General features: G+C 37.3%; 2 protein-coding genes and 1 pseudogene across 2 annotated transcripts; 2 read left to right on the top strand and 1 right to left on the bottom strand.

The window, feature by feature from the left end:
• The first annotated feature begins 3,301 nt into the window (after positions 1-3,301).
• On the top strand, positions 3,302-3,982 carry LOC130462708 (secreted RxLR effector protein 161-like). Its single transcript, XM_056831512.1, has one exon. It carries the CDS (start codon positions 3,302-3,304, stop codon positions 3,980-3,982), a length of 681 nt encoding a protein of 226 aa, XP_056687490.1.
• Positions 3,983-5,137: 1,155 nt separating this feature from the next.
• LOC110778002 (protein PUTATIVE RECOMBINATION INITIATION DEFECT 1) lies at positions 5,138-13,653 on the top strand. The gene is made up of 9 exons (XM_021982563.2): positions 5,138-5,690; positions 8,331-8,437; positions 8,529-8,704; positions 9,304-9,615; positions 9,908-10,871; positions 10,962-11,667; positions 11,763-12,043; positions 12,127-12,784; positions 13,232-13,653. Exons 1-9 carry the CDS (start codon positions 5,226-5,228, stop codon positions 13,475-13,477), a joined length of 3,915 nt encoding a protein of 1,304 aa, XP_021838255.2. The 5' UTR covers positions 5,138-5,225; the 3' UTR covers positions 13,478-13,653.
• A 6,074-nt stretch (positions 13,654-19,727) lies between these two features.
• Positions 19,728-21,230, bottom strand: LOC110778003 (pentatricopeptide repeat-containing protein At3g26630, chloroplastic-like; annotated as a pseudogene).
• Positions 21,231-22,403: the final 1,173 nt, after the last annotated feature.

Raw genomic sequence — 22,403 nt, 5'->3', positions numbered from 1 at the left:
ATGAAGTTGGATATTGAGAAGTTTGATAAGTCAATTAACTTTGGCCTTTGGCAATTGAAAATGAAAGCTATTTTGATACAAAATGGTGTGCACAAGGCACTTGAAGGGAAGGATAAGAAACCCACTACCATGTCGGAAGAGAAGTGGGAGGAGATTGATTTGAAGGCTTTGTCGGCTATACAACTTTGCCTCTCGAATGAAGTATTGAGGGAAGTTGCCAAGGAGGAAACCGCCGATGATCTATGGTCGAAGTTGGAGGCTCTTTATATGGCTAAAAGTGTCACCAATCGTCTACTACTCAAGAGTAGGCTCTATGATCTTCGGCTTGAGGAAGGTAATTCTCTTAAGTCTCATTTAGATGAGTTCTTTTCGATTGTTATGGACCTTCAAAATATTGATGTTGTTTTAGATATGAGGATCTTGCAATTTACTTGTTATGTTCATTACCACCATCCTATAAACATTTTCGTGAAACTATCTTGTATGGTAGAGATGACTTGAGTATTGATGATGTTAGAGATGCTTTGACCCTAAGGGACTTAATTGATAATCAATTAATTTCTAAATCATCAAATAACTCCAATGATGGCTTGTTTGTGAGGAATAGAAATCATGAGAAGACTTCTACTAGTAGTGGTGGTAATGGGGGAAAGAATAGGGGTCGGTCCAAGTCAAAGAAACCGAATCCTAACCGTAACAAGTCTTGCAATTATTGTCACATTAAAGGCCACATTATTCGGAATGTTGGAAGTGGCAAAAGAAACAATCGGGAGGTGATGGTAAGTCCGGAAAGGGCAAAGAACCTCATGCTACCGCCGAGGCTAGCTTTGTAGATACCGATAGTGATAGTGGTGCTTTGGTTGCCACTCATGGAAGAATCAAGGGTAAGGATAAATGGATTTTGGATTCGGGTTGCTCGCTTCATATTACCCCCAACAAGGATCTATTTAGCTCCTATGAGGAGTATAATGGAGGTAATGTCACCATGGGAAACAATGCAACGTGCAAGGTGATTGGAATTGGGACGGTAGCCATCAAAATATTTGATGGTATTGTGAGAACCTTAACTAAAGTTCGTCATGTTCCGGAGCTAAAGAAGAATTTGATCTCTCTTGGCACTCTTGACACTAACGGTTGTAAGTGCATAGCGGAAGGTGGAGTAATGAAGGTTGTGAAAGGTGCTCTTGTGTTGATGAAGGGTGCCAAAGTGGGTAGCTTATACTCATTGCAAGGATCCACCATGGTAGGCTCGGCAAATGTTTCCACGGGTACTATGAGTGATAGTGAAACCAAGTTATGGCATTTGAGACTTGGCCGTATGGGGGAGCATGGTATGTCGGAGCTTAGCAAGCAAGGTTGTTTTGGAAGCTTGAAACTTGGAAGCCTTGGCTTTTGTGAGCATTGTGTGTTTGGTAAACACAAGAGGGTTAGCTTCAAACCGCCGTACACAACACCAAAGGGATACTTGAATACAACCATTCGGATTTGTGGGGTCCCTCTAGAGTTCCTTCGATTGGTGGTTGTAATTATTTTCTCACTATAATTGATGACTTTTGTAGGAAGGTTTGGGTGTTCTTTATAAAGCATAAAGATGATATCTTTGATGTGTTCCATGATTGGAAGACCATGATTGAAAAGAAGACCGAGAAAAAGATCAAAACCTTGAGGACCGATAATGGTCTAGAGTTTGTAGAGAAGAAGTTCTTGAAGTATTGTCTCAAGCATGGAATTGTGCGGCATCGAACTTGTGCGGGTAGGCCTCAACAAAATGGGGTTGCGGAGCGAATGGATAGAACTCTCTTAGAGAGGGCAAGATGTATGCTTTCACAAGCAAATTTGGGAAAATCTTTTTGGGCGGAAGCCGTTTCAACGGCTTGTTACTTGGTGAATCGCTCTCCTCACTCGGCTCTTGACTTCAAGTCACCTCTTGTGGTATGGTACGGAAAACCCGTTGATTATTCTAGTTTGAGATTATTTGGTTGTCCGGCTTATATTCATGTTAGTGATGGTAAACTTGAACCTAGAGCTAAAAAATGTATTTTTGTTGGCTATGGTTTAGGAGTTAAAGGTTATAGAGTATGGTGTAACCAATCTAGAAGAGTCATAACTTCTAGAGATATTGTTTTTTGATGAAAATTGTATGATCACTCCGGGAAAGGAGCTTTCTATTTGCAATGATGTAGGTTCACACCATGATACCGAGGAGGAGGTGGAGCTAGATGAGCATTCACATGAAGATGGTCCCTCATCAAGGAGACCTCGTGAAGCGACACCACAAGCTCAAAAGAAATCTATTGCCGAAGAAAGAGCAAAGAGAACAATCAAGCCTCCAAGTAGATACATTGAGGAGTGTGATTATGTCCAATATGCTCTCTCCGTTGCAAGTCAAGTGGAGACTGATAATGATGATCCTTGTTCATTCAAGGAAGCAATGTCTCTAAATGATGCCGGCAAGTGGTTGATGGCCATGGAACAAGAAATGGAGTCCTTGAACAAGAACAATACTTGGAGCTTATGCATTGCCCCGAAAGGCAAAAGAATTGTTGGGTGCAAGTGGGTGTACAAGAAGAAGGAAGGTACACCGGAATCGGGCGGTCCCGTCTACAAGGCAAGAGTTGTTGCAAGAGGTTTCACACAAATTGAAGGCGTTGACTTTCATGAAGTATTTTTTTCGGTTGTGAAACACTCATCCATAAGGGTGTTGCTTGCCTTGGTAGCTATGGAAGACTTGGAGTTACATACACCAACTTGATGTGAAGACCGCATTCCTCCATGGGGATTTGGAGGAGGAGACCTACATGAAGCAACCGGAAGGTTTTGAGGACAAAGGAAAGGAAAATCATGTGTGTCATCTTTTAAAGTTCTTGTATGGCTTGAAGCAATCTCCCAGGCAATGGTATAAACGATTTGATTCGTTCATGTTGGCACATGATTTCACAAGGAGCTCTTATGATAGTTGTGTCTATTACAAAGAACTTGTGAGTGGTTCCTTCATCTACTTGCTCTTATATGTAGATGATATGTTGGTGGCTTACAAGAATATGATTGAGATTGACAACTTGAATAAGTTGTTGGCAAGTGAGTTTGATATGAAAGATCTTGGTGAAGCCAAGAAGATTCTTGGTATGGAGATTATTCGTGATAGGAATGCGGGAGTTTTGTATCTTAGTCAAAAGAGATACATTGAGAAGGTGCTTGAGCGCTTCTCCATGGTGCATGCAAAACCGATTTCCACTCCTTTGAGTTCTCACTTTAAGCTCTCAAGGAGCTTAGTCCTCAATCCAAGGAAGAAGAAAAGTCCATGACTCACATTCCATACACTAGTGCGGTTGGAAGTGTGATGTATGCCATGGTGTGTTCAAGACCAGATATAGCTCATGCGGTGAGTATGGTTAGTCGGTATATGTCAAGACCGGGAAAGGTCCATTGGGAAGCCGTGAAGTGGTTGTTGAGGTACTTGAAGGGTACCTCAAACTTTTGGCTTGAGTTTGGTAGAAATGCAAACGGACTTGAAGGCTTTTGTGATTCGGATTATGGAGGTGATTTGGATGACCGAAAATCTACTTCTGGCTATGTCTTTACTTTGGGTGGTACGGCCGTGAGTTGGAAATCAACGCTACAAGATGTTGTAGCTCTTTCAACTACGAAGGTCGAGTTTATGGCCATTACCGAAGCATTCAAAGAAGCAAAGTGGCTCAAGGGTCTTGTGGGAGAGTTTAGTCCATGTTCAAGCTTGGTGTCCGTGTTTTGTGATAGTCAAAGTGCCATACATTTGGCTAAGAATCAAAACACATTCTACAAGAGAACCAAGCACATTGACATCAAGTACAACTTTGTTCGAGATGTGATAGCTAAGAAAGAATTGCTCTTGAAGAAGATTGGTACCAAGGAGAATCCCGCCGACATGTTGACAAAGCCTTTGCCGACAACTAAGTTCACTTTGTGTGTGGACTTAGTTGGTCTTTCTCCATGGTCGATGTAAGCCCATAAGGCCTTGTTGGGAGTGTGTTTGGAGTATAGTTTGGTATTACATTATGAGGAAGTATGGAGGATTCAAGTCAAGGTGGAGAATTGTTATGTGTGCCTCGAATCTTCCTTGAAAGATGTTAGGGTGTTATAGTGGATGGTCTGACTTCAAATGGACATATCTCATGATCTACTCATTAGATTGAGTTGATTCAAGTTGGAGGTGAAAGCTTGGCTCAATAGCTTTCCAACGCCTGGTCATAAGCTCATTTTGGATGAGAAATGAGTGAGTTATGACTGTTTTATGAGAAGCTGTCATGCAGCAGGGGAAGTTCGGCCGAACTTGCTGTAGGTTCGGCCGTACCTACTGAAAGTTCGGCCGAACTCTTAGGTGGTTCGCCGAACCTGAAGAGATCATTAGCTATGTTTTTGGAGGTTTCGCCCGAACTTTGGGTAAGTTCGGCCGAACCTGACCTTGGTTCGGCCGAACCCTTTAAAAGGTTCGACCGAACTCTGCGGGTAATCTGTTTTCTTCTCCGCAAGGTACAATCGACGTGGCCTTTTCTTGTCCCTTAGATTGGTTTGATGTCTAACACTATAAATACCAAATGTAATGAGATGTTCAGAATTAAAAGAAAGAGAAACACAAGTGAGGTTGAAACCCTAGATCTAAGCATACATAGAATGATCTCCTTTTCACATTTGAGAATTCCTCTTTGTAATCCTTTCTCCATTGAAGAATAATACAAGCTCCAAACCCTCCCCCATGGGGATGTAGCTTATTGAAGAGTGAACCACCTTAAATTTTTATGTGTGTTTTTAATTTCTTTAATTATTTCTTCTCATTATTCAAACATCAAATTGTCATAAAAATCAACATTATATTCAAGCATAAAAGGTCATTCATTTATAACAAATTAAGCGTAGACTTGATCTATGTAAGAATTGGCGAACAAAGGCTTATTAACATGGTGCACCACTCCACCAGTCGTTCATGTTGGAGTTCCCTCCATTTCTTAATTTTTGCTCCATTGCATTTTTTGGGTTAACCTTTTTAGAATTCTTACGCACGTAGAATCGAAGATATTTAACTTTGAAAATTCAAATGGAGAAAAAACCAAAAAAAAACGGATTATGCTACTCCGTACTTGTATAAATAACTCAATGCAGCTTTTGGCGCCCCAAATTCGAATTTTGCACATCATCCCCTATTCCCCTCCCTCCCTCTCTCTCTCCTCCACCCCGTCCAAAATCCAGAAATGTACAGCTGCAACTCAGAACATTCACCATCTACAATTCCAGAATCTTCTCATCTTCCATCATCCTCTTCGCCATCACCATCATGTAGTCAAGGTCATCGTTCTTCTTTCATCTTACAAACAGAAGAAGGAGGTTCAATCTGCTTACTCTGCTTCACTAACCTGATCTCAAACCCTAATTCTCCCACATTCCATGTCTCCTACGCTCTCTCTCAGCTCTCTCATGCCGTCTCTCAACCTTCCTTTCTCTCTCCTCTTCTTTCCTTCCATGTTCACCTCATTATCTCTCCTCTCGTCAACTCTCTCTCCTCTTTCGATGACGAACAAATTGCTCGACAAGTTATTGAGATCGTCTCCGATCTGTCTGGTGCTGGTGGTTCTTCGGTTTCTGGAGATTTTGTTGCGATGATTTCTGCTGTTTTGTCCTCTGGTGAACTCGCTTGGAGTCGCCGGCAAGTTTACTCGGTGAGTCACTGAGCTGAATTTTGATCAATTAGGTTTTGATGTGATTTGTTGGAGAATTAATTGGTGAAGTTGTGTGAAATAATTCCATTTTGTGATTCTTTTGGTTTTTGTCGAAATTGAGTAGTGAATTCGTGTGAAAATGTAATTTTATGTTTCGGTGTAATTGTTTTTGGAGATTGATGAATTTATGTGAAGATTTTCACTATTTGATTGGAGACGTCGTCAATTTTATTCGGTGAGAACCTGAGTCTCTCTATGTGTGTGTGTGCCAGCGCTAAATTTTGCTTAATTAGGTTTAATTTGGTGATTTAATCGGTTGAATTTGGTGTGGATTTTGCGGAGAATTGATCTGTGAAGTTGTGTGAAGTACGTTGGAATTTTTGACTGCTGGATTTGTCCTTCAATATGGTTACTTCCGAGATTGATTAGTTTGTGAGAAATTGTACTTAGTTTTTTTGTTGAGGCTTGAGAAGAGAGTCCTTTTTTGTGCTAAATTTTCATGAGTAGGTTTGTGATTTTGAGTTGATAGGTTGTTTGGTGTGAATGTCTGGAGAATCGATTGTTTAAGTACTAAGCTATCTCGAATACGGAGAGATGTGGAAAATGTAGACCATAGTATTAGATGTAATGCTTAAGACAAAGTAATTCTCTGTTCCTCTTTCTTTCTCTAGCCTGAGTTACGATATTAATATTTACGGAGTAAGTTGGCAGTCATTTTGTCGGATGCAAATTTTGTCAAATTGAAACTTTATGTTCATTTTCAGCTGAGAGCTGAGTGTTTAGACCTCATTTTGGGGTTGTCACATGTTTTTTTTGACGGGTGGGGTTGTCACATGTTGATGGGCATACTGAAATCACTAAAGATGGAGTAATTGGTAAGAGCTTATAAATTCACTTCTGCATTGAGTTTGGCTCTTGGAGAGAATTTCCTCAAAGATACTATCTGGCTACCATTATCTGCAAAAATCATTGATGCATTATGTTTTCTCAAAAATCTATAGAAATTATGCATATAGTAGTTGATATAACTTGCCAATAATGTATAGACACCAAACTAAACTACAAATATGGATGAGTGTATGGACTGATAATTGATAAACATGCGTAGTATTTATGTATTATGTTGCACCTAGAATGAGAGTATTAGAAGGGACTGTAATGCTGTATTGCTTTATTAGATACAACTTTGCAGATTGATTTCGCATTAGAACTGTTCTCTACATTATCTTTTACCTGTCTTTGTTTCAGGTGTAGTTAGACTTGATCTATGAGCCTATAATTGAGTATATCTAACTGTGTATCCGCTTCTTGTGTTCATCAGTTTATAGATTTGTTGAACTGAAAAATTGAAAATAGATGTTAGAAATAGCAGTGTGATGTGTTTATATACTAGGAGTTGTAAGCTTGTAATGCTTTCCTGGAAAAGGCCAGCCTAGGGTAGATTTCCTCTTTTCCAAAGCATTTGCCGCTTACTGTCAAATTTGATAACAAAATATGTCTATATTGGGAATGAACCTTCGCCGTGTAAAATTAAAGACAAAAGCACAAAAAACATTTGTGAACCTAACATCTATACCTTGTAGGTTTGAAATCTACTACATGATCAGACAACTGATTAGTTTCTCTTAATTAGTTTATACACAGGTGATGAAGAATCTAATGAGAAGTTGAAAAAGGTTGGGAGTTCCGTTAATTCAGTATTAAGTTGAGGGATCTCACATTCCAAATTATGATCTTTGGTTAATAGTGTCTGCTGTTTGCATATGGTGAGAGAAAGCTGCAAGCTGCAAGCTGTATTGTGTATAACATGGATAATATCACAACAATTGATTGTTAACTAGAGTACTTACTGAATGGAATAAATACTACCATGCTTAACTCTTTGACTGGTTAGCATTTACGGAGGGAAAGAGAGGAGAGAGAAGAGAGAGAGTGAGCTTCTGTTTTCCTTTCAAATCTGTCCAACAATGGAAGGGGAATTGGTTAATTTAAAGGGGAAGGAAAATGCATCCCTCCAATACAAGGAAAATGTATTACAGTACTCACTTTCCCTCCAAATCTTCCTATCCAAGCATAGTGTACGTACTCCCTCCGTTCCTTAATACTCGACCCGGTTTGACTTTTTGCACTATTCACATAATTCACTTTGACCCTATTTTATTTCTAGTATATGAAAACAAATGTTAGTATATAATATATTGTTGGCTTCATCTTAATATATATTTTCAAAATATTAATATTTTTATATGTTTTTATAATATGTTTTTATAATATGTAGTTAAAGAAATTGGTGGTCAAAGTTGTGCATTGGCAAGCGTGTCCTGTCAAAACAGGTCGAGTATTAAGGGACGGACGGAGTAATTGTTTCATCAAACTTCTTTCCATTTACTATATGGTTTCTGAGTCTCCTATAAATGCATTTCCTTCAAATAACATCAAACATACTACGTTCATTAGTAAGTCTAAAATTCTAAATCAGTTATGTTCAGCCTTCTGTCATATCCAACGTTTTCTAGGCAAGTTTGGATTATCAGTTCTAAACATTTGTCAGTAACAGGATTTTTTCCTTTTCTTGCTGTCATCTCCCTCCCCGGGACTAAGTTAGACTCACTGATTTTTCTCTATTCACTATAAATGCAGCTACATTGTCTTGGAGTTCTTTTGACACGCCAAATGGATACTTATGCTTGTATCAAAGATAAAGCTGGCCTGATCAACAACCTTGTGATGGGTCTTCAGTTGCCCAGGTATCAGCCAGAGCAAACTCAGAGCAGTTTATTTATTGAGCATGGATGATTATCTTTTCACTGTGTCATTGATGTGCCATCACAAATGCAGTGAAGAAATCCGAGGGGAGATCATGTTTGTTTTATACAGGATATGTATCCTGCAGCATTCCAGTAAAGATCAGGAAGGTGCTGATGTACTGCTTGAGTACTGCTCCGTGATCTTGCAATTATCGTTAGATGCACTTATGAAGACTCAAAGAGATGATGTTCGCTTAAACTGTTTAGGTCTGTCCCTTATTTTTTAAAATTACCCTTACACGATAGCCTTCTAGCTTGGATCACTCTGGAACACTTGCATAACTAAGCAGCAAGCCTGCAAGTCAATATCCAGAGTTGCCTATATGATTAGGTTTATTAGAGTAGAGGACCTACACTTTTGGAGTCCAATTTTTTTAATTCTCTGGCCACGTAGAGATTAGGCTTCCATATGATCAGTCTAGTGCAGTGCAATATCATATCAGTTATAGTCTTCAGTTGGTCAAACTTTTTTAAGAATTTAGAGGAAGTTGTGAAGGAACGTATGACTTGTACCTTTGCTTGGTATAATCTCTTGAGCAGTTTGCTCGACAAACCTATCATCTTTTGTTAAGGATCAAATTGAGTCTGCAAGCTAAGCTAGGTGTTCACTTAGGGACATTAAGTTAGTAACTTTTTACTTTTGGCAATTCATTCAAGTTCGTAATTTCTGATGAGGTGGGCTTTACATTTTGTTTTTTGGTTATAGTATCTTACATCACATGGAAAAGAAGCACTGCAAGAAGCTCTTTGTATTTGCATTCAATTTCAAGGCTCACAGTTTAGTAACGGTTGATTTACCTGTGTAGCCCTTCTGAAGGTGTTGAGTCAAAGAGGATTCCTCTCAAATGCCTTTTCAAGTGAATTCAACATGATGGATACCTGTGAATCTGATAACTATACACAATCCTCCAATGGTGAAACTAATGATTCTTCTTTAAGTAGATTGTTTGCTGAGGCTATTAAGTCCCCATTGCTCTCTCCAGATGGTCAAGTTCAAATTTCTACACTAGACCTCATAGTACATTGTTTATCATGCGGAGACTGTTCACTCAAACAAATTCAAGTTTTGGTGGAAGAAAATCTTGCGGACTATATATTTGAAATACTGAGGCTATCAGGTAACAATTTGCTCGTGGTACTTTTAGTTTTCAATCCGCCTCAAGTGATACCTGAACACAAAATTTCATAAAGAATCGGAATTAAGGGAATTCTTGGGACATTATGTTACGTGTATATTACTTTATATATATCTCAGTTACGCTTTGAGTAATGTTTTTTCTCCAAATATCCACCATTTGAATTCACATTATACTGTAGTAATCGGCGGCTAATATTTATGCAGGTATAGTTTTCTTGTTCGATACATTTTTCAAGCTACCTAACTGTATGCTTTATTTCTACTTTGTACAGAGTACAAGGATAAAATTGTAAGCTCTTGCATTCAAGTTCTCGATCTCTTATCAACAGCTGAACACACCTTCAGGCAGAGGCTTTCCCTTGGCTTCTCTACTTTGGTCTCCGTTCTGCCTCACGTAGCTGAAATACCTTTTCATCCTGTTCAATCCCAGATGTTAAAGCTCATATTGGTTGGCATCTCAAGTTCCCCTGGAGTAGTATCTACCAAACTTGTTGAAGCAATAAGTGGTTCCTTGACGCTAATGCTAAAGAGATACAATGCTGGAGATATGGGTATGCTTCCTGAAACATTCATTACCATATGTTCCATGTTTATTTCTCTTCTGAAATCTCCTTCTGCTAGTGGAGCTACAAATCTGATGCCTACACTCCTAGAAGCATCAAGACATGCAATATTGTCCTCATTGAGCACAAATGACCTAAACAGCTACCAACTTCTGCATTCTTTATCTCTTTTAAAAGAGGCATATTCATTCAGTCTTGAAATCAGCTCCACAAGTAACAACAGTACAGAGATGCAACTGAGGAATTCAGTTATAGAAGTATGTCAAAACCATATAGTACCTTGGTTTATAACAGAAATCAATGGATTGGAAGAGGAGAGTGTTTTGGGGATTTTGGAGACCTTGGACTTTGTACTGTTACAAGCTCATGATAATCAGGCCTTGCAACACACTCATGATCTAATTTCACTCTCGTGGTTCAGCTTGTCTTTCAGATGTTTAGGTCTGTACCCAACAGAGAAGATGAAATTGAGAGTGTACCTGATGTTGAGTACAGTTGTGGATAATATTCTTGGAGATGAATCTGGCCAATCCATCAGAGCAGTTGCATCTGCTTTGCCAATAGATCCTGTTGATCTTCTGTTTCTTCTTGGGCAGAAATACAACATAGAACTATCGTCTTGCCAGACTGCTGTATTGCAAATACTGTATATCAGCTCTTTATACGATGAAATGCAAGTCTCTAAGCCTGCTTTACATTTCTGACATATGAATGTCCTTTAAATTTTACATTTTAACCTTCTGGTATTTCCCATCTTCATCAGGCTTGCTGACAAGAAGCTAGTTTTGACTTCTCTGGAGCAGTATATGCTTGCCAACAGCAGCCACTTACTTTCTGGAGCTGCTGAATCAACTGTTGTTGTCCATTTGTTGAATCTTTATGCTCTGTGTAGATGCTTTTCCAAGACAAACTACCAGATCTGTTACAGTTCGGATGCAGAAGTTATTTTCTTCCATCTCTTGGAGGAACGAGAACGAGACTGGGACTTATCGTCCTTCGACATTCATCCGTCCACGCTAGAATGGTTGTTTCAACAGGAGAAACTCAGCAAATCCTTGTCTTGCCAGATCCTCAAACTCTCTCGAAATAGTTTCTCAAATGGGACCCTAGTAAATTGCAGGATACGTAATTTCCACGATATTGCACGTTTAGCTTCTGTTGAAGACAACCTTTTACCAAAACTGTTGGTCCTTTTACTGAAACAGCTTGTTGGAAAAGATTTGCTGCTAGAGGATGTAATATCATTTATTCATTTCATATCGTCAATTATCAACATCTTTCCTCATGCTTCAGATCAGCTCTGCATGCATGGGATGGACATAGCAGCTCAGAATCTCTGTTCAAATTTGTTATGCACTTCCTCGCTGGAGAGCTACATGATCGTTTCACGTTTTATATTCATCATTCTATGTTCTGTGCAGTCTCAAACACTCTACGATGATAAAGCTTGGCTTGTAGTTGTGATGAAGGTAGGTAAGTCTATTTGTTTAAAGCATTGCGACCTAGACTAGTCTCATCCTTGAAACTTTTCTTTCTTTTTTTCAATTCTTCTCTCTTCATGCAGCTATTGGATTCCTTTACTTCTACCATGATGACTAACGGATGGACAGAAGAGCATCTCTTAGTACTTGGTGTCCTTTCAATGGTTTTGCATCATTCCACTCAGGGGGCACTTGTAGAAACTGCAAAGTTCATACTTCTGGATTCTTCTTTAGCCTCCCTAATGCGAGCCACAGTTAAAGGATTCTTTGCAAATGGATCTGCTTCAATTGAACACGAAGAGGAATCAGACACTGAGCATGCCTTAGTTTTTCTACTGTTATTTATCCACTTCTACCTAAGAAGGTGTTTTTTTTTTTTTTGGTAATTAGAAGTATATCTTAATTATCTTTCTACTTGTACAGATTGCTGACTCTTTTATGCTTTAGTTTGCAAGTTGTTCTACCAGGAAGCATGGGTTGGCAGAATTTCTTCAATTTACCAGAAGGGACATGTACACTTCCTACAGTTGGAATTTTTTGCCAGGATATATGCAGATTCCTGCATTTTGGATCACCCCTGGTTAAATTGGTTGCCTCATATTGCCTGATCGAGTTGTTGAGTGGAATCACAGATCAACAGAATGGAGTAAAATGCAGCATGGGGTATTTAAGGTCCATAGTTGCGGTACTAGAAGGCCTGGTTTTCCATTGTGATCTGCGTATTGCCATGAACTCTAGCCTTTCTTTATCAATGATATTCAGCTGGGAAATACCTAGTGTGTGCCATACAAGTTTAGCTAGAAACCACAGCTGGTGCAAGATGGTTGTGGAAGAGCTAGCAAGATCTTTGGCCGCTCCATCTTCAGTGTCTACATCATTCATGAATCATCACAGGCCTGCAGTGCACATTGCTACAGCACTTTTAAGATCAAAAACTGCTCCTTTATGGATGAATTCTGTGTTCGATAAAGCCTGTGTATCTGGCTTAATTGAAAACCTCTCTCCTAATAACGTAAGTGTTGAGGTGGTTCTCTTATTTCAACAGCTGCTGCTGTCCGCTTATCTGACGCCTGATCAAATTGCTAAACTGAATCATGAGTTTCAGGTAACTCTGATCTTAATTTCGCGTCTTAAATAAACTTTGCCATGAGCTGTTCTGCCACTCATTATGTTTTGTACTCACCTGAGCCCTGCTTGTTTTGATTAAAATTATTTTGAAGTAACAAAATTGGATATTACTCAACTAAACTCTAATTAAGACAAAATATGTATCTATCAAATGGCTTTGACATAATGACATATATGGGGAATATGTTTAGGATTGGAAGGATGGCCAGCATAAACAGTTACCGCTTGAATATAATGCTCAGATGTATAAATTAAGATTGTTGGTTGTATACTACAATCACAATTGTGTATAGATTACTATTCCACGTAGTCTACTTTCGAACATCTTGTGATGTAAAACCTTCCTTACAAGAGTTACAGTCAACTAGAAAGCAATTAAGAATATGATGTGTAACCAATTTTGTTTTACAAATATGAATTGCAGGCATGCAGAAGATGTATATGCATGGAAAATAATGAAGATAATTCCACGGGTGAGCAAGGAAGGAAGGTCGTCACTATGTCAAGCAACTTGGGAGAAGTTTGTGAGCTTCTACTTCAATTAATGTCGTCTGAATCACATCTGGATATTAATTCTGTTGGAAATCAATCCAGAGCTAATAGATTAATGGAAGAAACAGACTTGTTTTCCAGGCTTGCAGAAAATGGGAGGTTTGAGATTACTGGCTGAAATTGGACTTTAGAAGTTACTCCTGTATATCTGTTGATGCTGTTTGAGCACTATAAAGGCCAGGGTCAATCTGGAAAAGAACTTTTATATGTATATATTTGTGCGCACGCACACGTTTAAGGGATTCAGGCCCCGTAAAAAGAAATTAAGATTAGATTATTGAAGACGTATGTTCATTGGTGAGCAGTTTGAAGCAGGCAGTTTTGATATTGTTTTTTTGTTAAACCTGTTAGTCTGAATTACCGACGTCTGAACTGAGGGATAGAAAGGATAAGATTAACCGAAATGTTTTCTTAAGCAATGTAGTACAGTTATTATACTTCACATAATAGTATTGTATTTAAGTGTACAATGAAATTAATCAAATGATGTTTCTCTCAAAATTTTCCACAATGTTTGCTGAGTGCCCATTAAAATGCGATACAAGTTGATGCTTAGGAAAAAGTAACACAACTTAAAAGGGGAAAGGGGAAAGGGGAAAGGGGAACCAGATATTCAATATCAGAGCAAAATTTTGTTAAACCTCATCATTGTTGACGTGATTAAACCTCATGGTCTTCCTCATCATCAGGGGGCTTGATTGTTCCAAAAGGCCAAAAGTTCCAACATAACTTCCTCCGTTATTTAGTTTCCAATCAGAAACATCCATTGACGACAATTCAGTGTCCTGAATTGGGTCTATTATCTTGATTTAGATAAGATGTGGCTTCCAAGTCCTATATTGTGCTAAAATCATGCCTGTGGGAGTGATATCTAAAATAGTCATGTCATCAAAATGAAAGGAAAACAATTTCTCCCAAGAATTCCATTCATCGTAGTGTTTCAATATCCAAATATCAGCAACAGGTTTCGCTTCTAGGTGCAAAGTAATGATAAGCTCCCATTCATGACAAAGAAATTAGCTATTGAATTGTATTCCATTAGCCAACTCATCCATGAAAATTCTTTGATTTGCTCATTTACTAAATCAAATCCGACAATGTGCCACGTCAGCAACTCCCTATACAGTCGAAAGGCCGATACACAAAATCATTAAACACCACCATAGTCTCCGACAACGTGGTAGGGTACCGTAACGTAGTAAAAAAGGCTTATTGGTATCATAAACTTTGTTCCATTTCCCAATCTTCAAGGAATACACATAGATGTAAGAACTGAGTGATCGAGCAACAATTTTATAGTCGTCAATCGAGGGTATATAACCGAACCAATAATCATGCATATCGAATAACTCGTAACTAGGAGTAGTTTTTGAAGGATTAGTAATTTCATGGTATTCATGCGTTACAGGATTACAAATAACGAAGAAACCACAACAACGTTTAACTTGATAATAAGTCTCCCAACCGTGGATATCATCAAATTGAAAAGTCTCAACATCATTGAAATCAAAACTCTGATAATACAAGCAAATTAGGCCATTACAAGAACCCACAAAAAACACACTTCGGTCTGTTTCTGTGTTTAACTGCTGTTGAAAACGTAGATCAAGAGAGAAATTCGATTCAATAGGGTTTCCTAGATGGTTAAGTTTATCATCATAATGCACCAACATAAGCTTGAATGGGTTCTCAGCAGTAAGTAGGATCAATTGATCGGAGGATAAAGAACATAACTTAAAGTGTGATTCTGCAAATTGAGGACTGGAAATTGTAGAATGCCAAATTTTGCAAACAGAATTAAAACGAGATAGGGTTCTTACTGGCAATCTTGACAGGATATGGTCAAATATCAGGGGATCGGGAGTAGACCTGGTTATTGGGCGGGTCGGGGCGGGTCACTAGTGGGGCGGGTCATTTGCGGGTCAATGAAAATACGTGCGGGTCAGGGTCAGGGTCAGGGTCGGGTCAGGGTCACAGTCAAAAGCTAATAGGGCCTATAGCGGGTCGACTTTTGTGGTCAAGCATCTATTACTATATACTAAAAGAGACACCAGGAATGACACATGTCACTTCCTGGTGCAATTTTTTCCCGCCAAAAGCCTGCTTCCTAAAATATATCTAATTTATTTATGTATTTAGTTTTTAACAGTTTTTATAAATGATTTATGTATGGAAACAAAATATTGGCTTACTAATAAGACAATAATAAATACCACATAATAACTTGCTTAACATTATATTGAAATATTTCTGTCAAATCGGTATATCAATAATAGAAAATACATTTAATCAATATTTTGATCAAATTAGCATATTATGCATATAAAATATGTAATACGTAAAGTTTCACATCAGATGATTAAATATGAATATGTTCAAGATTTATTAATTATGCATTATGTTTAAGAGAAGAAGTATTTTATACGGAGTAAAAAATATGGTCAAACAATAATTTTAAAATATCCGTGCATGCACGGGATCTAATCTAGTATCTAATAAGAACAAGTTACTGGTCAATGTAAATTCTTGTTTTGTTGCAAACTCTCCGGAACAATGTAAGACTATCATTGCATACTCATTTCTCTATTAGACAATCTATCAAACACTAACCGTGCATTAGCCATTTCCCTAAATATCAATTACATTCCCAACTAACAATTACCCAAATGCAATAAGAAAAGAATCACCACAAGCCTTAATTACAAAAGGGTGTGTAAAATTATCAGGTTGGATCCTAAACTAATCACTCAGTCATTCATGTCGAATATTCTTGTTTTTCCCGAATCTTAACCTCGAAATCAAACTCAAATCAATCCATTATTTCTAATTCACAATTATGCTTTAACCGGTTGAAACCATCAGCATTCATATAAAATACTACCACAAATTCATTAGTCGCATTTGTATAACCAATTCACAATGTCTGAATCCGATTCCAGGTTTTTCTCTCTTTCTATCCTTCTATCGCTAATAATTTCTTCATATTCAAGATTCTTGCTTTACAGTTTTCTTTAGTAATTGCATAGTACAGAGGGACGGATACTTACCAAACGGGGATCAACATCAGATAGAATGGAGAAAAGATGTCGTGGTTATTGAGTTTTTCCAAACCCCATCACAGGAGAAAACGGAGAAACTTTTGTGTGAGACCGCCTCACAGGAAAGACCGCCTTATTAGTAGTCTTGCTGTCAGCCCCGTTGGCAGCCATGTTGGCGCTGTGCTGATGTCATGCTAACGTCAGCATATAATTTTCTTTTAAATTTTTTTTTGAAAATAAATTTTTGAAATTTTTTTTTTGAAAATAAATTTTTGAAATTTTTGTTTTTCGATTTTTTTTTTCCAGACTTAACTAATTGGACTTCAGGCTTAACTAATTGGACTTCAAGCTTAACGAATTGGATTTCAGGCTTAACTAATTGGATTTCAGGCTTAATTTTTTTTTTTTCGATTCGAATATTTTTTCAAAATTAAATTTTTCAATTTTTTGTTGGTACTAACTAAACTAGTGTAAAACATAACTAAAAGTAATAAAATCAAAACTAATTGAATAACAAAATAGTTAAGGTATAAAGATAAATAGTAAAATTTATGAGTCGAATAGTTATTATTTTTGAACAAACTTATTATTAACTAAAACTCATAAAATCTTAACTAATTAGTTGCTATGCTTAACTAATTGATTTCATTGGTTAACTAATTGGTTTAAGTGCTTAACTAATTGGTTCATTGCTTAACTAATTGGTTTCGTTGCATAACTAATTAGTTTCGTTGTTGAACTAATTGAATCTCAAACTTAATTAATTAGTTCCAGTGGTTAACTTAATTAAATCCAGTGCTTCACTAATTGGTGCTTCACTAATTGGTTGCATGGTTTAACTAATATGTTACATTACTTAACTAATTTATTACATTGCTTAACTAATTGGTTCTGAAGCTTAACTTATTAGTTTCATTTTTAACTAATTGATTCAATTGCTTAACTAATTATTTTCAATTCTTAAAATTTTGTATCTTAACTAAAACTCTGAAATTCGTTATCTGAAACTCGAAAATACGTAACTAAAACTCAAAAAATCTTAACTAAAACCAAGAAAATTGTAACTAAAACTCGTGAAATCATAACTAAAACTCGGAAAATCATAACTAAAGCCCTGAATTGATACTGAAAAATACGTAACTAAAACTTAAAAAACCTTAACTAAAACGAAATAAAATATAACTAAAACAACAATATTCTTAACTAAAACGAAATCATCATAACTAAACCAAAATTATTATCAATTAAAACAAATCAAACAAACAAACGCAACAAACACGCCACCAGCTATCAACAACATCGAACAACAACATGAGCAGGAGGTGGTCTTCTGCCACCAACGACCACCAGGCCAGGGGCGAGGGTAAAGGTTGGTGTGTGCCTCGATAGTGTTGCGCCCTTCTTTGACAAACAGCCACCGCCGCATCCACGACGGCGAGGAGTTGTAGCGATGAGAAACGTTAACAAGGCATCAATCATCCAAAACCTAATTATCCGCCTCTGTTGCCTCCATCATCGACGACACCTCCACCTCAAGTAAAGTAATTTTCGGCGCCGCTGCCACCTCCTCTCAGTCTCAGATCTACAAAAGAAATCGAAAAATTCAAAGTCCGTAATGTAAAATCTAAAAAATTAATCTAAAAAAAGAATTGAAAAATCATAAACCTAAAATGAATTGAAAATTCAAAAACCTAACAGAATTGAAGAAAGGAGGAGCTATATGGAATAATTACCTCATTTAGCGACAACTACATCGCCTTCCTCGCCGAATCAACCGTCTTCTAGCTTCAACGTCGCCGAAAACGACCACACACCACCTCTCCGCGCTTCAACATCGCCGAAAACGGCCACACACCAGCTCTTCCGCGGAGAGGAGATAGAGGAAGAGTGTTAGGAGAGAGAGAGAGACAGAGGGTTAGGAGAGAGAGAGAGAGAGAGGGGGAAGAGTTTAGGAGGGAGGCAGAGAAATGAATTAGGGTTTGGAATCTTAAAATAAAAGGGGTATCCTTGTAAGACCGCCTTACACAAAACTTTGTAATCCAACTATCGAAGAGGAGAGAGAAAGCTGAGATGAACATTGGGGAGGAGAGCCGTGTAATTTACTGGACCCTAACTCATGACCCTTGTATTTTCATTGAATGTTATTGGGCTTTTAAGAAAAGCCCTATAACAACACTATAAACAAATACCCTATATGAGCCCTGTCCAATAAAAAAATAAAGGGTCACGACCCTTTTAATATTGGCCCGACTCTGGTGTCCATTGGAATACCCTGTCTAATAACCAGGCCTAATCGAGAGGAGTTGGAGTTTCCGGTGAATGAGCTACATTATTTATCTGTTGTTGCAATTTCGCCATCAAAACTGTTATTAACCATACAATCTAACGGTCTCAAGTCTCAACTATGCTCAAGCTCGTGATTTTATTAATAACTAGTGGCTTGGTCGCGCGCGTTGCGCGCGATATGCCTTGGAAACCTAATATGACGGTAATTGTGGTATAATTCTCTGCGCGTATTTCTAACATATTAAGTCCTAATTTTCTTTATCTATATACTCCGGGTTCATGATCCTCCAAGCCTTCCATCATAGGAAGTTCATCAAAAAATTGAATATACACCGGGTCGGGATGCCAGCCTGGATGGCATTATATAGTTCATGAAATCCATGCTTGCAGGATGAAGTCACCAAAAAACTTTACCTATGTACAATTGATTTGTTCTACACCCCAGAAAAATGTAACCTCCACCATACTAAGTAGATGTTCGAACTATCTTCTACTTTCTCCTCAGTTTCTGGATACAAGAAGTGCATGTCATCATGTAAAGGTTGCATTATCTAATGATGGCAAAAGCAGATAATAGCTGCAGCCAGGAAATTATATATGCTGACTGATATGATCTACATCACAAACTCAACTAAATTATAAGTTATGATCACAAAAGTGTTGATATAGTTAAATTGAAATGCTTTCACCATTCATCAACCAATAATAATGATCCAAGACATTGATGCTGCTATCAGATAGTTTAAGTGATTAAGTCATTTAAACTATTTCCATGTTCTGAAATCACTTTATAATCAAAATTCTATTTCCTAGGAACATCATTGTTTGCCGATTATTTACACTTACACAACACTACTACCACATAATCAACTCGACTACAAGCATGCACTGATTCCAGCCAGCTAAATTCACAATCATAAATTAGAAGCTAGAAGCCAATTGTATGTTCCTGGTCATTGACACGGTACACACACAAGGCATATCACCAATGAAATAGTAGGCCACTCTAAATATCTATGGAACTCATCTAGCGTATAGGCTTTCCTAAAACATCAAAGCTCCAGTCTTCAGTACAAACTTTTGACCACCATATGATCTGGTCTTGACGTTAACCTTTACACAACCCCACAACTCAAACATACAAACATAATGCTCTAAAACAAGAACAATACCACACACATAAGTCATGAATTTAAAGTAATTTAAACCTTCATCCACTCTATGTGTTTAAAAGCAACCACTCGATACCCCAACAAATGTGATTGAATCAGGCATTACCTTTTCCTCCATCATTTCCTTAGAAACTGGCAATGCCTCCTCCCCATACCCGTGCACACCGAAGCTAGATCATGGAACACTGTGTTTGGGAACCAAGTGAACTTGGAAATATGAGGAAAAGTAAAACTATGAAAATCTGTAGAAAAGCAAATATGAAAAAATATGTAGAAATCTCAAATTTTAATTTGTTTGGCTAATTATTATGGAAAAATAGGGAAAATGAAATATCTCATATATTTTACTTCTTTAATTTTGTTTTCCAGATATTTCCACAGTTTTTCTGTCACTTTTGGGGGGAAAAGTGTGGAAAATAAAACAGGCAAAATATAACTAGTTGATTTCCACATATTTCATTTTCTTCACTTTTCCATTTAAATTACCAAACAATCTAACATTAAGGAATTCTCATATTTCCACAATTTTACACACTTTTCCTCATTAAACTAGAGTCCCCAAACACACTGTTAGGTAGCTAAGCTCCTTATTTCCATCACATCAAACACTTTCCCCGCCTCTTCGAAACTACCACACTTACTATACATATCAATGAGGGCAGTCCCAAGGTAGACACCCAATTGAAACCCATTATTCAAAGCATAATGATGCACCCCAAGCCCCTAAGTTAAGAATCCCCATCTATGTACACGCTCTCAGCAAGCTAACAAAAGTGAACTCATTACACTCCTTCCACCTGCATCTTGGAGAACAAATTCAACGCCTCTTGAGGCCTCCCATGCATTCGACACATACCCATTAATCGTAGTAGTCCAATAAACCACATTTCTAACATGCATATTTGATAAAATATTCTCCTAGCACAATCCAAATCCCAAAACTCAATCAAACCCGAAACCAGTGTGGTCCAAGAAACAACATTTCTCACGGGGATTTCACCAAAGACCTTGCGTGCATAGTCCAAAACCCCACATTTTACATACATGTACAAAATGGTATTATTAACAAACATATCATTACCATAAAACCCAGTTTTAACAGCGAAATCATGAACCTCCTTCCCCTTCTCGACATTCAAAGTAGAGGAATAATATTTGATCACGAATGGAAAGGTAAATTTATCAGGTGTAACGCCGACGCAGATCATAAGATTGTACAAGGTGAAAGACGGAGAACGAGAACCATTGATTATATGAGATCTGATGATGAGATTCTCTGTGAAGGTTGAAGGAGACTGAATTGTTGGAAAAGTGAAGTGGCGTAGTTGAGATTTCCATAGGAAGAATAAAGGGAGAGTGTTGATAAATTCAACATTCAAGAGCAGAATTTTGTAGGTTCCATTTTAGAGTAGAGAGAGAGCTTCAATGAAAGGAAATGTGGGATAAGGAGAAAGAAGGGAAGCACTGAGCACGTGAGAATAAGAAACAAATTTTTGATGTGGAATTCACTGTTCACATGCTACAGTAAACGATCCTCCCACTTTTTAAAGAGTAAAGATAAAGATAAATTCATATTATATACTGTACTCCAACTTCGTAACCTACTCCAACTAGGATAGGTAAAGATAATAATAATTGTATCAATAAGATGTAGTACAATTTAGGAAACCAACCTGAATAATAAGTAATACATAATTTGCACAAAAAAAAAAACTCTAGTGATTATTAATTAAGTAAAACTAGGTCTTTGGAAGAAGAAATTATAGGAAGAAGATTTTTTTTTATATATTCACCATTTGATGAAAACATAGTTTTATTGTTATTTTTTTAGTATGATGAAAACATAGTTAAGCATACATGCTACTACTTATATTACATAAAAATTATGCCAATAGAGCATCTCCTGTGTCTCTAATTAAAACTAAATACTTCGTATATCATAAACCATAAAACCGTAAATGAAAACTTTGACGTTTTGGTTACAAAAAGAAGTTGATTTCCACCTGCTGTAAATCTTGCTTTTGCCATTAGAATTTAGACATACCTGAAATCTTTAAAAAAGGTTCTATTTTGTTCTCATAGTCATAAAATCCGGCTTATAATCCAACTTATTTACGTCACTCTGTGTATTCCACTTTTACGCTTAAAATGGTTGTTTACATCATGTCCATAAATGTTCTATGAAATTCTAACGAGATGTAGACTTTTAATGACTGTCATGATGTCATTGCGGCCCACTTAAAGTCGTATTAATATTAAAGGCAAATGACATTCCCATCTTGTAGTACATAAAAATACCATTGGGTGCACCTAATAATTTTCACCCACTTCGAGTCATTAGCATTATTATGTTTATGTTACTTACTGTGTATCCATTATGTATAATCAAATTTAATTTGTCTAATTCATCCCGTCCAAACAAATTATCTACTTCACCATCAAATATGCCGATTGTCATGGATTTTTCAAATTTAGCAGAACATGATATTGAACCCAATTGAACAAAATTCAGAAATAATACTCTAGCGGCTTTAATAACAACTACTTA

The sequence above is a fragment of the Spinacia oleracea genome, chromosome 1 (genome assembly GCF_020520425.1).
Source record: "Spinacia oleracea cultivar Varoflay chromosome 1, BTI_SOV_V1, whole genome shotgun sequence".
Lineage (NCBI taxonomy): Eukaryota > Viridiplantae > Streptophyta > Magnoliopsida > Caryophyllales > Amaranthaceae > Spinacia > Spinacia oleracea.
Note: the sequence above shows the minus strand (reverse complement) of the source record. Positions and strands in the feature narration are given on the sequence as shown.

Coding starts and splice junctions, on each gene's coding strand:
- LOC130462708 (XM_056831512.1), top strand. CDS start 3,302: ATGACTCACATTCCATACACTAGTGCGGTTGGAAGTGTGATGTATGCC.
- LOC110778002 (XM_021982563.2), top strand. CDS start 5,226: ATGTACAGCTGCAACTCAGAACATTCACCATCTACAATTCCAGAATCT. Junction 8,438..8,528: donor ATGGGTCTTCAGTTGCCCAG/GTATCAGCCAGA, acceptor TCACAAATGCAG/TGAAGAAATCCGAGGGGAGA. Junction 11,668..11,762: donor GGCTTGTAGTTGTGATGAAG/GTAGGTAAGTCT, acceptor CTCTTCATGCAG/CTATTGGATTCCTTTACTTC.